An 18,415-nucleotide genomic window follows, 5' to 3' on the forward strand; every position below is an offset into this window, starting at 1 on the left:
CTTTTTAATTGGGTTCTTGAGCACAGGGTGTCCGTATAAAAAGTTAACATTTTTATTTTAATAACTATACAACCCCTTGCAACATGAATGACATATCTGAGTACTACACGTTATTTGGATACTTTTTCTAATTGGAAGTATGCCTCCCGGCTAACAGTTCACCAGTAAAATGTCATACGCCCTATACACCCCTGTGTGTGTGCGTGCTAGTTACTGCCAAAGAATGAAATTGGCCGATTCGCGAATTGGCCAATTTCGTTAAGGGAGTTGGTGCATGCAAATTTTCCAAAAAACACATTTTTCAATTTTTAAATACTATGAAATTTTCTCCGTCTAACTGTGTTGAAGTTTTTGTTCTACGTGCACTAAAAATATTTTAAACATTTTTTAATACAAACTGCTGGCAGGCATTATAGCATTATATACACATGCTAATGTCTTTCACTAAAATGCTTTGTTTTTGTTAGATAAGGAACATTTTTTCGAACACCACTCATTCAAATGTGCGTCTCAACACTATAGTGTTTTATACTTTAACACGGGCTTTTAAGATTTTAATTGTTGGTTATTTTTTTATCGAATTTAAACTCCAACAACATGCAACTTTTTCAGACATCATCAAAATTTACCCAAATTTTGTGCCACAAAATTTTTTAAAATTTTAATAAAAAAAATCCATCCTCGTGTTAAAGTATGTAACTCTATAGTGTTGAGAGATACACAAAGTTTCAAGACATTTGAATGAGTGGTGTTCGAAAAAATGTTCCTTATCTAACAAAAAAACTTAGCTGTGAGAAAAATGCATTTTAGTGAAAGACATTAGCATGTGTAATGCTTGCCAGCAGTTTATATTTAAAAAAAATTTAAATATTTTTAGTACAGGTAGAACAAAAACTTGAACACAGACGCAGAAAATTCCATAGTGTTTAAAAATTGGAAAATGTGTTTTTTGGAAAATTTGCTTGCACCAACCCCCTTAAATATTGACCCGGTCAATGGCTGGATAATTCGCGAAGTGGCCGGTGATCTCTGGCATCATCGTCAAGTTGGCGCATTTTTCCGTGATAGTTATGTCCACGTTAGTTATGACAACCCATCAAACCGGTCACGATACGGTAATCAATTTTTTTCTCCAAAATTTGGGAGAAAAAACTGTTTATATAATTATTTTTATAATTTTTCTCTCGTCACAATGGAGCTAATCCTTCACAGCTGCTATATATTATATATATACATGTGTATCACACGTTGGCGATTAAAAAAATGGATTTGGCTACTACCGGGCCGTCTTGCATCGAGCTTTGGCAGCATCTTCTATAGCAGAAAGCCGCTACGCGAAGCTCGTGACGTCACTGAAGTTGTCCATTTCACCTAAGGCGACTGTATATTTGCCCTTATATAGTGGCTGTAATTTCACCTATAGCCATTGCATATACTGCAAAACAAGGTAAAGATTTCGCATACGTCGGATTGCTGTATTCAATGGCTACAGATGAAATGGACGACTTCAATGACGTCAAAGCTTCACGCAGAGGCTTTCTGCTATAGAAGGTGTTTGCTTTGACCAGAGATCTCCGGCCATTTCTCAAAATGGCTGGCCGAAGTCCGAATCGATTCTGCAATTCGGACTTTGACCAAAATTCTTGGCCAATTCGCTAATTGGTCGCACTTCGGGCTTTGTCAGTAAAATGCCAATAGCATAGTGGCCAAGTCTCCCGAATTTCGACTCTATCTCCCGGACTCCCGAAAAATTCTTTTATCTCCCGAATTTCACCCGTGACTGTGAAAAATCCCTACATTTAGGGAAAAAAATTATTCCCCAAAATTCACCCAAAAAAAACAAAAAAACCAAACTGCTGCTTCATAAGCGTTGTGCAAATTGTCACATTTCGTCAAATCACAAAAAATATTTCATTTTTTGGGGGAAAACACAAAATTCAACAAGCGTCAATCCGGCCTTTCGAAATCCAAAATTGGCACGATCGCGTGTCTGCTTTATGCGTACTTCCCGTTTCGGGCCCGACGGAGATTTTTTGGTTGGCGAGATTTGATTTTTGAGAGGTAATTTAACCCAAGGACTTCAACCAGCACCTCCTAGAGATAGAAGACCTCCGCACGGGTTGCCAAGTTCATCTGTAACGTCATTAAGACTACCTAGCAAGTTTGCCACATTTTGAACCCCAACATCCTATTCCGTTTCTTATTTTGGAGTAGAATCTTCCTTATTGGCTCACAAATACCGCATGGTGGTTGGATATGAGGCATAGAAATCGCCAATTCTGAGCCCGATCATTTCCTTTCCGTACAACGATGCTACCGGCACGAGCAGGGAATTTTTTTTCCTGAATATTCTGAGGAAAAATGAACTACTTGCATACATCACGAGCAGCGTGCGAAGACCTTCTATCTCTAGGAGGTGCAGATTCAACTCGCTTTTGAAAGTGCTGTTTTGGAAGGGGAGGCCGTACTTCGATTTTGCATAACAAACATTTCAATCAATTTTTTTATCGCATTAGGCACAGTTCGACGCATGCAAGGCAATTTGTATTTTTTCTGAATTATACAGGGTTTTTTTTTCACGTAAAAACTAAAAGTAATCATCTTTTTTTGACGAATGGTAAGAGAAAGAAGCCTTCTTGTGCAAGCTTTCAGGCCTTCTATCTGTACGAGGTGCTGCTTTAACCTACTATGATTAGTGATGGGTGTCACGGTTTTTGCAACGGGAAAATATCCCTAAAATTTCCCTTCTACTAAAGAAAAATTCCAAAAATGATTTAAAAGTTCCCGTTTACATTTATTTGTATACGGAATTCGGATCCGTGCGAAAACCTCCCGAATTCTCATTCTCCAAAGTTGCCAGCTATGAAATAGTAAAAAAATGGGGTTTTTAGTCTTTTTACAGCATCGTGACTGCGGTTTGATGGGTTGCCATAACTAACGCGGACAATTATCACGAAAAAATACGCCAACTTGACGGTGATCCCGAATTATGTCTTTTGTGATCGGACTTTGGCCGGAGATCACCGGCACTTCGCGAACTGGCCGGCCAATGTCTGAATTTTGAACATAGGCTGGGTCAATATTCAACGAAATTGGCCCATTCGCAAAGTGGCCGATTTCGGACTTTGGCGGTGATATATATATATATATATATACATACATACATACACTGGGATATTTTTAGTTTCTCAAAGTCATGGGGAAAAAATCGTTTGCATTTTTTAGGTTTCCTGCGAGGATTTTCTCTACTGTCTGTCATATCTACTATTATTTCTTCATTTTTTGTACTCTATCCTCAATCCATCAACATAACACCATTAGTATCAGGTTTATATAAATTGGTTTTTTCCCCATTATTTGACGAGAATTCTTCGTCGTAACGTCGTTAATTAAATCAAATCCATTTATACTCATTAGCCCATATCTTGTTAAGCTCTTCGCTTGATTATTATCTTTGTAGAAAATAAGAGTTTTTTCTGTATTTGTTCATTCATTTTTATCACTTTCATTCGCCGCTTTAACAATCTTATGGATTAAGAGATTGTATTTTTTCGGCCCGAAAAATACTGAGAAATTGAATTTTCTGGATGTTATGCCAAAACGAATATTTGGAAAGGAAATTGATTTGTCGGTATTGGTTAGCGCGCTTGCCCGGTCGGTATGCAAGGGGACCCGGCTTCGATTCCCGAACACAAACCACTTTTATTTCCAAATATTCGTTTCGGCATAACATCCAGAAAATTCAATTTTTCAATCTTATGGATCACTTAATTATTTATATGTACTGTTCATTTAATTATTACTATTTCGTAATTAAAACGCATCGCAAAATTAGCAATCACAGTATCAGTTACCAGTTTTCGTCTTGATTAATCATCACTAGAAATTTTTCTTCTTCCTTTAGTTTATTCGAAACTATTTATATTTTAGTTCTTGTAGTTTATTAGTTACTGCGTTTTTATGTCATTGAAATAATAATGTTCGTCTTTTTCACCTCAGTCGAAATATGTTACGTCCCGTATCATCCTCTCTCTCTCTGTGGAATTTTATAATACGAACCCATTTCACTCCAGAACTTTTTAATTTAAACTAAAATCATGTGTAATTTCTATTAAAGATGGGACGGATAGTGATTTAGCCGAATACCGAATATTCGGTTAATGTTTTGGCCGAATACCAATTTTCTTAAAATTCATCACAATTATAACTACAACTGGTATTTTTAATTGAAAATTTTTACTGATTGAAAATTAATTTTAATTACGCGATTAATTATTTGAATAAATATTAATAAACTGGCAATTGAAAAATTGTTGCCATGATACTGACAATCAAATTTAACAATTTTATTCCGATATCGTATTTTAAAGAATCAATTATTTTTCAAAACTTCTTACAATTTTACATCCAATTAAGAAAATATCGACCATTATTTACGCTCCACTAGTAATGTATCATAAAATTTGACTTCATTTTCTTGTTTTCCTTCGTCAGATGCATGCTCTATGCCCCTTTCGCCTTTTTCAGTAGCATAATACAGTGATACCTCGGCTAATGAAGATAATTCCTTACAAAATCACATTCGTTATCCGAAACGCGATTTTCCATAGTACTATGGAAAATAGTTTAATTTGTTCTAGGAATTGCCCAAAATTTCAAAGTAACTTCTGTACACGAAGTAGCAAAATATTAATCTGGGTCAAGTGACAGTTACTGATTCTACTCATATTGTGATTGGGCACGAAAATTTAGTTCACGATGAGGCTGTTTTACGAGAGCTGATGCATCCATATCAACTAAAATGTCTGTTAGCTGAATCAGGGGCTCTACCATCCCCCCATGCTTATAAAAGGATATCTGAAAGAATTTGACGTCTAGTGCTCGGGATTACTATGGGTGTACATTCTGAGAGCCGCATGCGCATTAGAGACAAATAGATGTTCGAAAATTGGTAAAGGCTATCAGCAACTGTTGAGCAGTTCGTACGACGACGGCACAGAATCGAAGGTAAACGAAAGGTTCTTTGTTCGAATCTCACTCGAAACTAATTTTTTTCACCCTCTTTATTTCTTAGGATGATTCTTTGTGTTTTCCTCCGAATACACGGAGGGAAAACGATGCTTATTTAAGAAGTGGAGGAAACCATTGACTGATATTCGCATTACGGTATTTTACACTCACGATAGCGTTACGTTTGTGAAAAATTCATTTTTTTATTTATTTTTGAAAAAAATAATTACAACACAATCACAACCTCAAATGCTTTCATTTTGCAATGCGAAAAGTAATATAACGTGTGTTGGGCGGCTGGCTGATAAGCCATCCCCTGCAGCAAGCGGATCATGACCCCACACGCCTCCGGGAATTTCGGGACGTTTAATAACAGCTTTGAATGCAGTGAAAAATAAAAACATAATCATTCAAAAAATTGAGGATGTAAGGTTAAACGGGGAAAAAATAGCGTTACGAGTGGTATTCGAACCCTGAACCTTTTGGTTGCCCTCGATTCTATGTCGTCGTACCAACTGCTCAACAGTTGCTGCTAGCCGACCGTAATTAAATATATCAGCTCGCGAACATCTATTTGTCTCTAATGCGCATGCTCTCTCAGAATGGACACCTATAGTAATAGCTAGTGCTAGACGTCAGTTTCTCTCGGATATCCTTTTATAAGCATGGGGGGGGGGGATGGTAGGGCCCTCGTATCCGTAAGCCAAAGCAGAAAAACATCGAAAAAAATCTTTGTATGACAAAGAATTCGTAAGCGGAGGTTTTCATTAGCTGAGGTATCACTGTATCTTGCCTAGATACATCCTTCAGTGGTGAACTTGAATTGTGTAATTCATGGTCACTTTCACCCGATTCCTGTTGGATTCTATTTTCAGTTTCATGTTTTCCCTATCCTAGAAATTCACCCTAACATCTCTTTCGCGGAGGAAATATACACCACACAATAAAATATAATCAAATTAAATTTTTTAATTTACATGAAAAATTCTGATTAATATCATTTTTTAAAATCAGTTTGATGCACTTAGATTTACACAAATATTCTGCCGAATACCTAAGCAACATTCATCCGAACCGAATATTCTGCAAAAGAGCCAAATACCGAATATTCTGCAAAAGAGCCAAATACCGAATATTCTGCAAAAGAGCCAAATACCGAATATATCATATGAATGATATCATTTGTTTTTCATGGTAGAGAGTACCAAATGTTTTTCACTTCCAATAAAAACCGGAAAGAGTAAGGAATCGATGTTATTCCCTGTGTAACGAAATTTCTGTGCTTGAAGTGAAGCAAGCAAATAATCAAGAAAACAAGATAAAAGTTGATGATTTGACAAATTGAAGATGCTTAATTATTGATTGACCTGTAGATAGAGAAAACGGAGTCTTTTGTCTCAATTTTTTGAGATTTCTCTTTTTCGTCGGCAGAAGGCGACGCAATTTTTCTCCAACATTTCATAATAAGATCATGAATATTACTTTTCACTGTTTTTGTATGTTGTAACGGCTCTTACTTTTAAAAACTTACTCGTATTTTAAAACTCGTTATTCACAAATATTAATCATATTAATGTAATAATGTACTCTTTCTCCTCTGCTAATTATGGAACTAAAATTCAGTTTGAATAAATTGTTTTTCCCCCTCTCAGTGAGTTGAGAAACAAACTAAATGAAAACATTTCTCGTTACAGATTGCCATGTCACACTCTAATTCGTTAGTGGACCTTGGTGAAGGTACAACTGTAAGTAATAATTCTCCACAGTCTCCTACTACTGGCACCTTGCTTGAAAACCCCATAACTCTGGATTTTGATCCCATGAGCTTCAAACTAGAGGATTCCCCACTAACATCTCCTTCAGATAATAGCCGTGAACTGGGTGATGCATTAAGTCCTTCTCAAAATGTCGACGTTGTTGATTTCTTTGACCCTTTCTGCCCTGTTAAAGAAGAGAGTCCAACAGACTATTACCCAACAGTTATGATTGATCAAACTGAGTTGATGCCTGACCACTCACCAGAGCTTCCACAAGAGTATAGTTTCACAACGTATGAAGTTTTTACAGAGCCGGCTGGGGCCAATCAGGATAGTGAGGTATATGAAGAAAAAAGTTCACCAGTTCTTGGTGAACAAGAAGAGCAAAGTCCAACTGTAGATCTGTTGTCTAGTTCACCTTGTCCAGATGATTCTTTGGTAATGCAGGATCCCAAAATTGAAGTTAATGATGAAGTACTTCAAGATGATAATACACAAGCTTTCTCGGTTGAGGAATCTGAATTGATAGAAAAAGAGCATGTTGTAGAACAGGATGAAGTGTTTCAGCATGAGGAATGTGTTGCTCCAGATGGTGATGTAAGTTTAACTAAACCTAATCATTAAATTATAAATTCCAACCAGATATGTCCAACTACTTTATTTTTTAAGATTTCCTCTAATTGAGTAGCATTGAGATGCGATGCGCAACAATCGGTGAGAACATGAGGGTTACGTAACTTCTAGTTTACGTGTAGAGGAATCAATATTCCGAGGTTGGGAGAACTGAAATCTATTCGGATTATGCATAATTTTAGAACTTAAGTACTATGCTGAATATGAAAAATCAAATATGAACCTAATTCTCATAGGAATGATTTTCAATGATCTGTGACAGGATATCAAAAATGAGATTTCAGATGATTTAGGAAAGATGATAAAAGGAAATTATCATTTGATTCTGGTTAAAAAATAAATAAACGGAATAAAAAGATTTCTGCTGATAGTCTCGGATTACTGTTATTCTACCGTATTTCATTTTCCATTCAGAAAAGTTTATATTTTCCACTTTTATTATAAATAAAAAAGTGGAAAATCACAAAATTAACACATTTCAAGTTAAACTTTAGTCTATCATTTTGTAGATGATCAATATATTATCAGTGTAAATGCTTGTTGACGCACTTGTTGGACATACCTGATTGTAAATTTGAAATTTTAATTTCATTTGCATGTGAGTAGTTTTAGAGCTAATGTTTTTTTTTTAACATGAAAGCGCGCGCGCGCAAAAAATATATCCATTTCACCTCTGGTTTTCACTAAAATGAAAAAATTTTAAGATTTCAGCTGCTAATTGTGTGTGCAATCCTCTGTGTGAGAGCATGTGTGTGTGGACGCATTATACTAATAATATTATTTTTGCAAGATTTTCGAATTATCCGTGTTCTGTAGTAAACTTTTTCCTGACAGCATGACTTGTGGTTATACACTTTATAATTCTTTTCAGGGAATATAAGAATGGGTAATTTTGTTTATATATCTAAGTTGTTTTTTTCCTATATCAACCTATTGTAAATTATTAGGAATTCCAATTTTTAGTGCTTGTATTAATTTTTAAATGCATTTTTATAAACAAAATCTGTGAAAACAAACAAATTGAATGAAAATTGTAGCAATTTTTTTTAATCACTTCCGAAATTCATTGAAGCTAAAAACTTCAGTAGGGGAGAATGGGGCAAGACGGGATAGTAGAGCTTTTGATTCACTTAGCACTGCAATCGAGCTGACAACACTAGTACTAGTGGAAGAGGTGGAGAAGAAGCTCTTGTGTAAGCAACAGCCATTTTGATTGAGTCCTTTGGCCAGTGCAAAATTTTCTCGAAGAAGTAATCTAATTTCTCTTGGATAGTTTGTTTGCGTCACATGGTGCTGAATAAGGTTAATTTATACTTATTTATAACTTCATAAATACAAGTAAAAAGTGTAGTCCTTAGTGATTAATTTACATGATAAATGCTCTGGGTAAAAACCTAATCAACAACGAGCATTAATTGGATTGGCATTAACACGGGAGTGGGGCAAGACGGAATTTTTTCTATGGGGCATGATAGGATAGTATAACCTATCTTGCCACTCTTGCTAAGCCTTCCTTTTTTCTTTGCAGATTAACAGATAGTTCAGACGTATATAAAAGGAAGACTGAATTGGGGAGGGGGTGGGATCTGAAATCGAAGAAAAATACAATTGAATCTTTTATTACAGGGGTAAACGGGATAGTCTACAAAAACGCAGCTGACTCTCTTCAAGTTCCACAGGCAACATTTGAAAGAGGGAACACTCACTTATGAACAATCAGGAAAAACTGAAGAAATTTTTACTATATCTACTAGTGGTACTGTATAAACAGGTCTTTACTGTTGGAGGAAGAAAATTTTTGTTATGTAGCTAAAAAGCTATGCGTATTAAAAAATGGAGGGAAGATTATTTGGATTCGCATCTTATTACCTGAGAGTGCTTGCTTATCAGTAGGCAGATAAACTGGCTGGAAAAATACACCTTTCTAAGACAAAAAGAGTTACCTAGCCGTTAGCCCATAAAAGCTAGCTGTTTGGGTTCAGATCCAGACATTCCCAGTTAAGTTTGAGGAAATCGGAAGCCACACAAGTGGGGCAAGGGTAACAGCATTTAATAAAGAAAATATCACCAAGTTTTATGATTTTTCAGCCCGAGCTGTCAACGAATACAAATTTACTGCTGACAAATATCTATAACTGTGATGAGACTGGGGTAACCAACCGTAATACCTAAGCATAGGTCAAACATACTGTCTCTGAAAGGTAGGAAACAAGTAGGCGTGTTGTCATCTGCTGAAAGGCAGAAGAGTTGTACCTTTACTGAGTTTGTAATCAGTCTACTGAGAGCTGGATTCAGTGTTGGAAGAGTAAACGATGGGCTCATTGCACACATGTGCAAATGAAGATAAAAATGAGGAATCTGTTCATCTTAAATCATTAAGCCAATACCCAGAGACGGATTTATCGGTGGGCGCACCCGGGGCCCCGAATTCTAAAGTGCCCCGAAAAACCCATACTTCACACTTTTTCTAATTTAAGGAACCCAATATTTTTTTTACTCCCGGGGCCAAGACGTCATCATGCCCCACCAGTGATCCCATGGTGGGGCACGATGAAGTTTTGTTTTTCAACCGAAAAATTGTTTTTTAATTAATTAAACTATTAAATTAATTAATTAAATTAACAAAATTTTGTTTTTTTATATCATTGTAAGCATTAGTAATTTACAATAAAATGGGTTTTTTTTCTTAAAAATTTCCAAGCGTAATTGATTTTACAAACTCAAACGCACTATGTGCCCCGTCTTGCCCCACTCTCCCCTACCGTGCAGGAAAAAAAATGTCTTATTTATCATTAATAATTCTTATTTATCATTATTTCTATATCTTCCACCGGATGGCCGAGTGGTTAATGTTCCAGTATTTTCTCCTTTCCAAGTTCTGAGATTAAACTTAATACTGAGACAGATATCTTTAATTAAAATCGTTGTTCATATTTTAGGTCTTACGAGCAAAATGTGCCGTTGATGCGAAATATGAAATAAAATTCTTTAATCATTTTTTTAAACTGAATTCATCAGATATTTATTGCTCTATCGTCGTTATGCATAATAAGTCTATCAAATAATTTTTTTTTAATTTTTTATAAATTAAAAAAATTTCATTTGACAAAAGAAAAATTGCGTCGATGCATTTTGTGATGCAATATTTTGCATTGCTCAATCGATACAGGCTCCAAATTTCAAGGCTCACGTTGATAAATCTTCCTCAACCAAAGAAAGACACCAAATTTTTGAAGACTTCATTGAAGAGCATTGTAAAATATAGATACATATAAAATAGAAACTGTAATAGCTGAATTTTCTGTTTTCCTTCTGGACAGGCTCGAGCAGTTTATATTAATCCTTCATTTTTTAAGAATTTACATGCATTAGATTAATGTCAAAAATCGTAGTTCGAACTGCTAATGCGTTCTGCTTTGGTACAATTTATTATCAGAATTGTTCACTTAATATTTTTCTTCAGTTTTCAAGAAAAACAAAAACTAGCTCCGTATCCTCGTCGATATCTTCAAGAAGTGAACGCAGTGAAAAGAAAACACGAAAAACATCTTCAACATCTTCAGAGAATAGTTTCCGAGAAGAGGATAGTAAGAGCTCTTTCAAATCGAACAAACAAGAAGAGAAAATGGTTCAAAACAATGAAATGTCTGAAAAGAAGATTTCAGAAAAGTCGTCACCAAAATCTGGGAAAATTTTTTATCACACCCACAACGGCATTGATAAAACAGCTGGTATGAAGGTATGTAGTACTTTTCATTTCGAAAACTTACGTAGTTTATACTTTGGTGCCGATTTTTTAGAATAAAATATTGTTTCCGAAACAACCATTTACTTATTTATTGTTTTTGTGAATAAAAATTCAGGTAACATATGCTTATGATGCTAACCCCTATTTTGAGAAACGTTTAGCAACCACTCAAACACTGGTCGGCCCTTTATACCGAAACCCTATTCTTCATTGAAAGTTCAGCATGTTATTTGCGAATTCACAAATATCTGTGAATTTTTTCGTAATGAACTTTGATATAAAACTGACTATAGTAAATAGAAGTTTCGAATGATATGTCCAGTTGTTATTTGCTATGTGAAAATTAAGCAAATCGAGAGCTAGTTAAAAATTCTTAGTTGCGAGTCTTATTGTTGAATAAAAATGTTTCGAAGAACTGATTAAAGGAATTTTTTGGTTGGTTAGACTAGCTTTGGCATGGCGAGAGGATAGGGAAATTCTCAACCCTGTTACGTTGTTGAGACTCTTGAGGCAAGCGAATTTTGATTAATTAAACACGTAGAGTGTTCCACAGAAAAGAAATTGGTTGTCTCTTGCCTGTAGAAATAATTCTAAAACATGAAACACCTATGCAGAAACCCATCTCAGAGCTGTGACATCCCCTTATAATCAGGACATCACGGCCAAATGGCAACGTGTAGTGACAGCAGCAACTATCACAGCAGTTGAAAAGTCGATATTCTTTAGTAATTTTGTTAAACGTAGTAATAGAGCTACAGCCTTGATCAGTTTGTCACTGCACTTAAGGTTGCCGCCGGAGTTACTCGAGATGTGGAAGAGATGCCGTAAGATATTTAAAATGTTATCTCATTCGCAAGGGTGCCGCAAATGGATTAAATTTCAGAATCCCTTAACTTACATGCTGGAATATGAATAAAATTCAATCAAGCCAACAACGCTATTGAGTTATTGTTTTATTAGAACAACACGCTTTTACCGTGCTGTAAGATTAAATTGACAAATTTTACTTTATGTACCGTATCGACTTGCACGTGTTTGTAGGAGTCGGTGATGGTGGAAAGGGAGTATCGGGAACAAATCTTTATTCATTTGCGTGGCAGTAAAACGCATCAATAGGCACCCAATCTCCTCAGCAGGACAATTACGCTACAATCTCGCCTACCTGAAGCATCGCTGATGGATGCGTATCCTGAGAAGAAAAGGTATCGCTTGCATTTGATGAACAGCATATTTTTCGGACTTGACACCATTCAAAACTTTCAGGTATCCTTCAACCTATGGTATACTAAAAGCTGTTTTTGTCTTAAACTGTGCCCCCCTTGCTGTAGTGCAATCAGAGCCAACTTAGCCAGTCATCTGGCCAGTTAATTTCTCGGTGTGCTACTCGCAGTGCCTTTTTTTATACAGATGCGTGTGCATTTTTCTTTTTTGGAAGTTTGAAGCTAATAAAATGTTTTTGATTGAATTTTTTTATGAATACATTAGAGTTTAGCATGTTCTTTGCTGTATGTTGAAATAAGTAACAATAATAATTGAAGTGATTACTAAATTAGTATTCAAAATAGAAATATTGAGGTCTTAATTGCAATCAATGGGTTGCTTGATGGTTAGCAAATAATGCTGAAGGATGACCTAGGAGGTGGCAGCAGCTGTATGACGAATTACAGTAGAACCTGGATTATCCGTTCGTGGATTAACCGGGAAGCGAATTAACCGTGCTACGAAAATTTCATGTTCAGCTCTTACCTATCCGTGTTGTTGTTGGGTTTTTTTTTTTTAAATTGCTTGTATAAGATTTTGTGAAGGTTTTTGTGATGAAAACAAACATTTCCATTTCGTAGAACTGCTGGATTTCTTCATTCTTTTACAGAACTGCCCTCCTCCTCCTCCTCCCTTATTCTCAGAGCTGAACTCCCATGTTAACGCTTTGAAACGGCAGCCCCAGAACCAGACATTGTCCTGGGGCGATCGGCACTTGAAGATTTACAGCCGATTACAGGAAATTCCGAGAAGTTAGTCGAAATGTATTGCTTTATTTGCAACTGAAAGATAAGGCACAAGAATAGTGTAACTTTTGATGCAGTCACGTGACTTGTTTGTGCCATTCTTGCAGTACATTTTGTAATACTGTGCAGAATGGCTGACAGGAAAAGGATAAACGTGTTTTTCGGTTATCCGTGATCACTTTCCCCAACATTTGCTCGGATAATCGAGGTTCTACTGTATTTCTGCCATCAATGAAACACAGCATATTTGTAGTGTGGCTATCCTTCAATAAGTGTAATTTTTTTTTCCATGGATAATATGAATATATACAGGGCGTTCATAATTTAAAAAACCTATTTTAAAGTAGCCTACAGATGAAAACAGTCATCAGAAAATTGTGAAATTTTGTGGAGGACTTCATGAAGTGATGGGAATTTGTTTTGGGGGGGGGGAATTATTTGCACATTTCGCCACCAGAGGGCGTTTTTATTAAGAAATGACACATTTAGGCAAACGTTTACAATTTTAACAATTGTTAAACACTTTTACAATTGTTACTGCAACAAAACATGTTCCACTTGATGACCATCATTTTCAGATACCATGTGAAATCGCAAGATGGCATGTTCCACAACTGACCGAAGTGTGTGCGGGGAAATATTCAGCACGTGGCGTGAAATGCTGCCTTTAAGGTCAGTTGAAGTTCTTGGATTGTCACAACTTACCAGACGTTTCAAATGCCCCCAAAGCCAAAAATCGCAGGGATTAAGGTCCGGGGATCGGGGGGGGGGCATAGATTAGGGAAGTGCCGGCTGATGACACGTTCTTCTGTAAAATGTGTTTTGAAAACATTCTTAACACACACTGCAATGTGTGGAAGAGCTCCGTCTTGCATAAAGATTTTGTCTGCAAGGTAGTGACGTGCTTGCAGAGCCGGAACAATTTCATTCTGTAACAGCAATGCATATCGCTTCCCGGTGATCGAACATGTCACCGGACCTGTAGAACGTAACTCCTCGTAGAAGTAGGGACCGAGAATAAATGATGCAATAAATCCACACCATACCGTCACTTTTGGTGAATGCAACGGAACCTCTAAGATAGCGTGTGGATTTTCTGGTTCCCAAAGTCGGCAGTTGTGAGTATTGATTGCACCATCCAAGTGAAAATGCGCTTCGTCTGTCCAGAGGATATTCCAAGGCCATTCTGAATCGACCTCAATGCGAGCTAGAAACTGCAGTGAGATCCAGAGTCGAACGTCATAATCATGTGGAAGCAACCACTGCACAAATGAAAGTTTGTACGGATTATATCGGAGGATATTCCGCGTGATCTTATGGACAGTTGAACGTGGTCTATCCAATGCCTGTGCTACATGCCTGACACTAGTGCTACCACGAGAATTTGAAGCTCTGTCCTCTTCCATCTGAAGCGAAACCTCCGGTACTACTGCGTCTATAGAAACGAGTTTCCTTCCTCTTCCACGACAAACAGCCAACGATCCTGTGGTTACAAATTTCGTTATCATACTCCGAAGGTTTTTAACATTCATTGAACCTTTTCGAATCATCTTCCAAGTCCGATATTTCCGTAGAGCAGTTACTGCGGAATTGTTTTGGTAAAACAAAATTTGACCAAAAAAGCGCGATCTCGTAAACTTGTCGTCATTGAGAGCAGCAAACACATTCAGAAACAAGATATCAGTGAATGTTTCTAGGTTTTACAACAGCTGCTGCGTGGCATCACAAATTTACATGTTTACTACAGGTATTCAAAGTGAAACGCCTTCTGGTGGTAAACAAATTCCCATTACTTCATGAAGTCCTCCACAAAATTTAACACTTTACTGATGACTGGTTTCGCCTGTAGGCTACTTTAAAATAGGGTCTTTTAATTATGGATGCCCTGTACAGCGGATAGTCACGTTAATATTCACTTTTTCAAATTTTGTTATTTTAAATCTTTTTTTTTTTACTCCCGGTGGTTTATTAACCTTGCTTTTCGATGATACGTGTTCATTTTCCCCACCATTAGCCGGGATAATCGAGGTTTTACTGTATTCCGTCAAATCCACGAAATATAGGCCGGAAATTAGCGGGGCGGCATATGCCACCGTAGCCAGAGAACATGGGCGGAGATACGGGAGGGGGGCGTGGGGGTATCCAACGCCCTCCCAGCGTCAAAGTTAAAGCCAACTGATCTAATGTATTTTCGTAGATATGAATTTAAATCATCACCGTGCCCTCCCCCCAGACTTTCAAGTCTATCTCCGCCTATGCGAGAGAGATATGACTGGTTAAAAGAGAGTATCGTGAGTTTCTGGGAAAGTCATGTCCAGCAGGTCCCTATCTGGCTATAATTAACAGCAGGCCAGTTTATATACTCCCTCTTAAACTATAGTACCAGACACCATAATATATATACACTGGTGTAAGAAATTAAGAGAATTTGCAGACTTGGTCGATTATCTCTAGAACTACTGTACCGATTTTAATGAAATTTGATATGTACATACATTGATAAAATACAAAACAAATAACCATTCAATAATTGTGTGTAATACACACGCATGATCGTGCGTAACACTCGTTGGAGTCGGAAGGTATGAAACAGCAGTTGCAGAATGAACAAAAAAATGGGTTAATAGGGGGTATGGTCCCCTCTTACAGATATACAGGTCTCGCAGCGTGATTTCATACTTGAAATAAGGCAGTTTATCATTTCCTGTGGCAATTGGTCCCACTCGTTCAGCAACGTTGTTTTCATTCCCTGGATGGTTCCGGAGGGGGGTTGCGAGTTGCAATTGCCCTCCCCAGACATGCTCTATAGGGTTAAGGTCTAGAGATCTGGCTGGCCAATCCAGCGAATATCCTCACTCTCTAGAAAATCGTCGAGCAGAAGAGCTCTATGTGGCCTCGCGTTATCGTCCATTAAAATGAACTCAGGGCCAACTGCACCCCTGAAAAGGCGAACATAGGGCTCCAAGACCTCATTCCTATACCTCACACCAGTCACAGTGCCTCTTTCAAAGACATGGAGAGGTGTGCGGCCATCCAACAGGATGCCTGCCCAGACCATTAAACCTCCTCCGCCATAATGGTCGATTTCGCGGACATTGGAGGGTAGGTAGCGGGTCCCTGGTTCTCTCCATATGAACGTACGGCGAGAATCGGTGCTTAGGCTGAACCGGGACTCATCAGTGAAGAGAACGGTCGCCCATTGATCCATACTCCAATCTCTATGCTCTCTGCACCATGATAAACGGATTCTCCTGTCCGTAGAAGTGAGCGGGACGCAAACAGCAGGTCTTTTTGCAAACAACACTCTCTCATGAAGTCTTTTGGAAACAGTCACCCTTGATACACGAGTTCCTGTGGCTGCATACAGGTCACGAGAGAGCTGAGAAGCTGTAGCACTCCTGTTACGCCTCGCTATAATCGACATATGGGGATCTTCTCTGGCTGTCGTGGCTCTTGGACGACCTTGCCCAGGCTTTCTCTCGATGGATCCGGTATCCTGGAACTGTTTCCATAAGTTACACACGACGCTGGGCGTTAAATTGAACTCTCTACAAATCTGGACTTGAGATTGGCCTCCCCACAATTCGCCACCTCATTCCATCATCTAAACGTTGGTGGTTACTCATTTTTACTGTTACAATTTGAAATTAACCGATTGCTGCAAAATAACACCAAGAAATTCGCCGAGGTATGCTAGCGAACGAAATGCGTCTTAACTTACGCGCGCTTATAAAGCATGTTTCTGTACTGGCTCCGCCTACACAAACGTGTACGCTTACGTATTTGACGTACAAGATTTGCATTTTTGTCTAGAAGCAGTGGTTTTACATTCAGTTCAGTTCTTTTCATAAAATTCGATAAAATATGCAAATTCTCTTAATTTATTTCACCAGTGTATGATGAGGTCACCGGGTGGGCACATGCGTTAAGTGAAAGCAAATTGCTACTCTACGGGAATACCTAGATATATTTTCTTTAACATTAATTGTGTAAATTATTTTTTTATTTTAATATGTTCATGTATCTTTATTTACTATATTCTGGTGAAGTTCGAAGCCAATCACACTTTTTAAACTTTGCGGAATTACTGCCGCGTTCTGAATTCTTAGAGGACGATGTATGTGTGCGTATAGCGTATTTCTCGGAATAAGTGCCGCATTTCTTTGCCTGATGCGCCGCATACGTTGATTTTGAAAAAGACAATTTCAAAGAAAGTAATAAAAATGAATCCGAAAATACTAATGACCGTTACCTGATCGATATTAAATAATAAATTAATTGAGTGGCATTCAAAGTAATTATTCAGAACTGTTTTTTGCCGAAGCTCTCCCATAAATATTATATCCATTTGTGAAATTAAAGTTCATTGTGAAAGGGTTTGTGCCGCATACACCGATCAAATACTTATTTTTCTTACCAAGATGCTGAGGGAAAGTCTTTTTCACTCGATTATTTGCATGAACCACAACAAGACTCATCCTTAATGTAAGAAATATTTTTGTTAGATGCATCTGTTTAGTTGAAGGACGTTATAGCCGCCTGGCACGCAGTCACCAAACCATCCTTCTTCGGGGAAAGTTTTCTTTCGAATCCTAGCTTGGGACATTGTTCGGAAACGGTATAGATCCCGGTCACAGATTGGCCATCATACCAGTGCCGTCTTAATGCATGGGCTGACCCAGGCACCTCAAGAGAAGAGCCTCAGGAAAATCAGAAGTAGTTGCATTTTTCGAGAATTTGCCATGTAGGGCATCAGAAAAATCACTTGGCCCGGGGGCCTATGATGCTCTTAAGACGGCCCTGCGTCGTACTGGTGAGATAAAATGAACGAAATTTTACATATACAGTGAAATCTCACTGCAATGATTAATCCCTTTAGGGGCCATTCAAGTATTACGTAAGCATATTTTCAGCCATTTTTGACCCCTCCCCTTGTCAGCGAAAGTCTGCAAAACACTGACCCCCTCCCCACCTGTCAGCAAAATTTTGTCAGCAGCTTAGAATATTTCATATCTTCAAAAAGGGGTGGTTGATGACGTAAGCAACCTTAAAAACCCCCCCTTGTCATCAAAAGTCAGCAAATCCGAACCCCCCCCCCCCCCCGATGCTGACGTAATACTTGAATGACCCCTTATAACGATATTTTTTCAAATCGTATTTGGAATCGCCAATAGTCTAATGTTAAAGTCCTTTATACCTGATACATAGGACTTTACTACGATAAACCCCTCTATAATAATATTTTTTGAAGAGACTTCAAA

The 18,415-nt window shown here is 37.6% G+C and overlaps 1 protein-coding gene across 17 annotated transcripts in view; it reads left to right on the top strand.

Annotated features, from left to right (window-relative positions):
• The window catches only part of LOC149085162 (uncharacterized), a 152,415-nt gene that overhangs the window by 63,284 nt on the left and 70,716 nt on the right, over nucleotides 1-18,415 (top strand). For 14 of the 17 annotated variants that reach the window (XM_089233018.1, XM_089233017.1, XM_089233022.1 and 11 more), the window contains 2 exons: nucleotides 6,705-7,364; nucleotides 10,864-11,139. In XM_089233018.1, the coding sequence (XP_089089144.1) occupies nucleotides 6,711-7,364; nucleotides 10,864-11,139 (930 nt within the window). In that variant the 5' untranslated portion in view covers nucleotides 6,705-6,710. The remainder of the gene's footprint in view (nucleotides 1-6,704; nucleotides 7,365-10,863; nucleotides 11,140-18,415) is intronic. The other 3 variants (XM_089233030.1, XM_089233028.1, XM_089233029.1) reach the window with 1 other exon arrangement.

The sequence above is a fragment of the Pholcus phalangioides genome, unplaced genomic scaffold (assembly GCF_987345545.1).
Source record: "Pholcus phalangioides strain wild (caught in Gottingen) unplaced genomic scaffold, Ppha-v1.0 ptg000007l_1, whole genome shotgun sequence".
NCBI lineage: Eukaryota > Metazoa > Arthropoda > Arachnida > Araneae > Pholcidae > Pholcus > Pholcus phalangioides.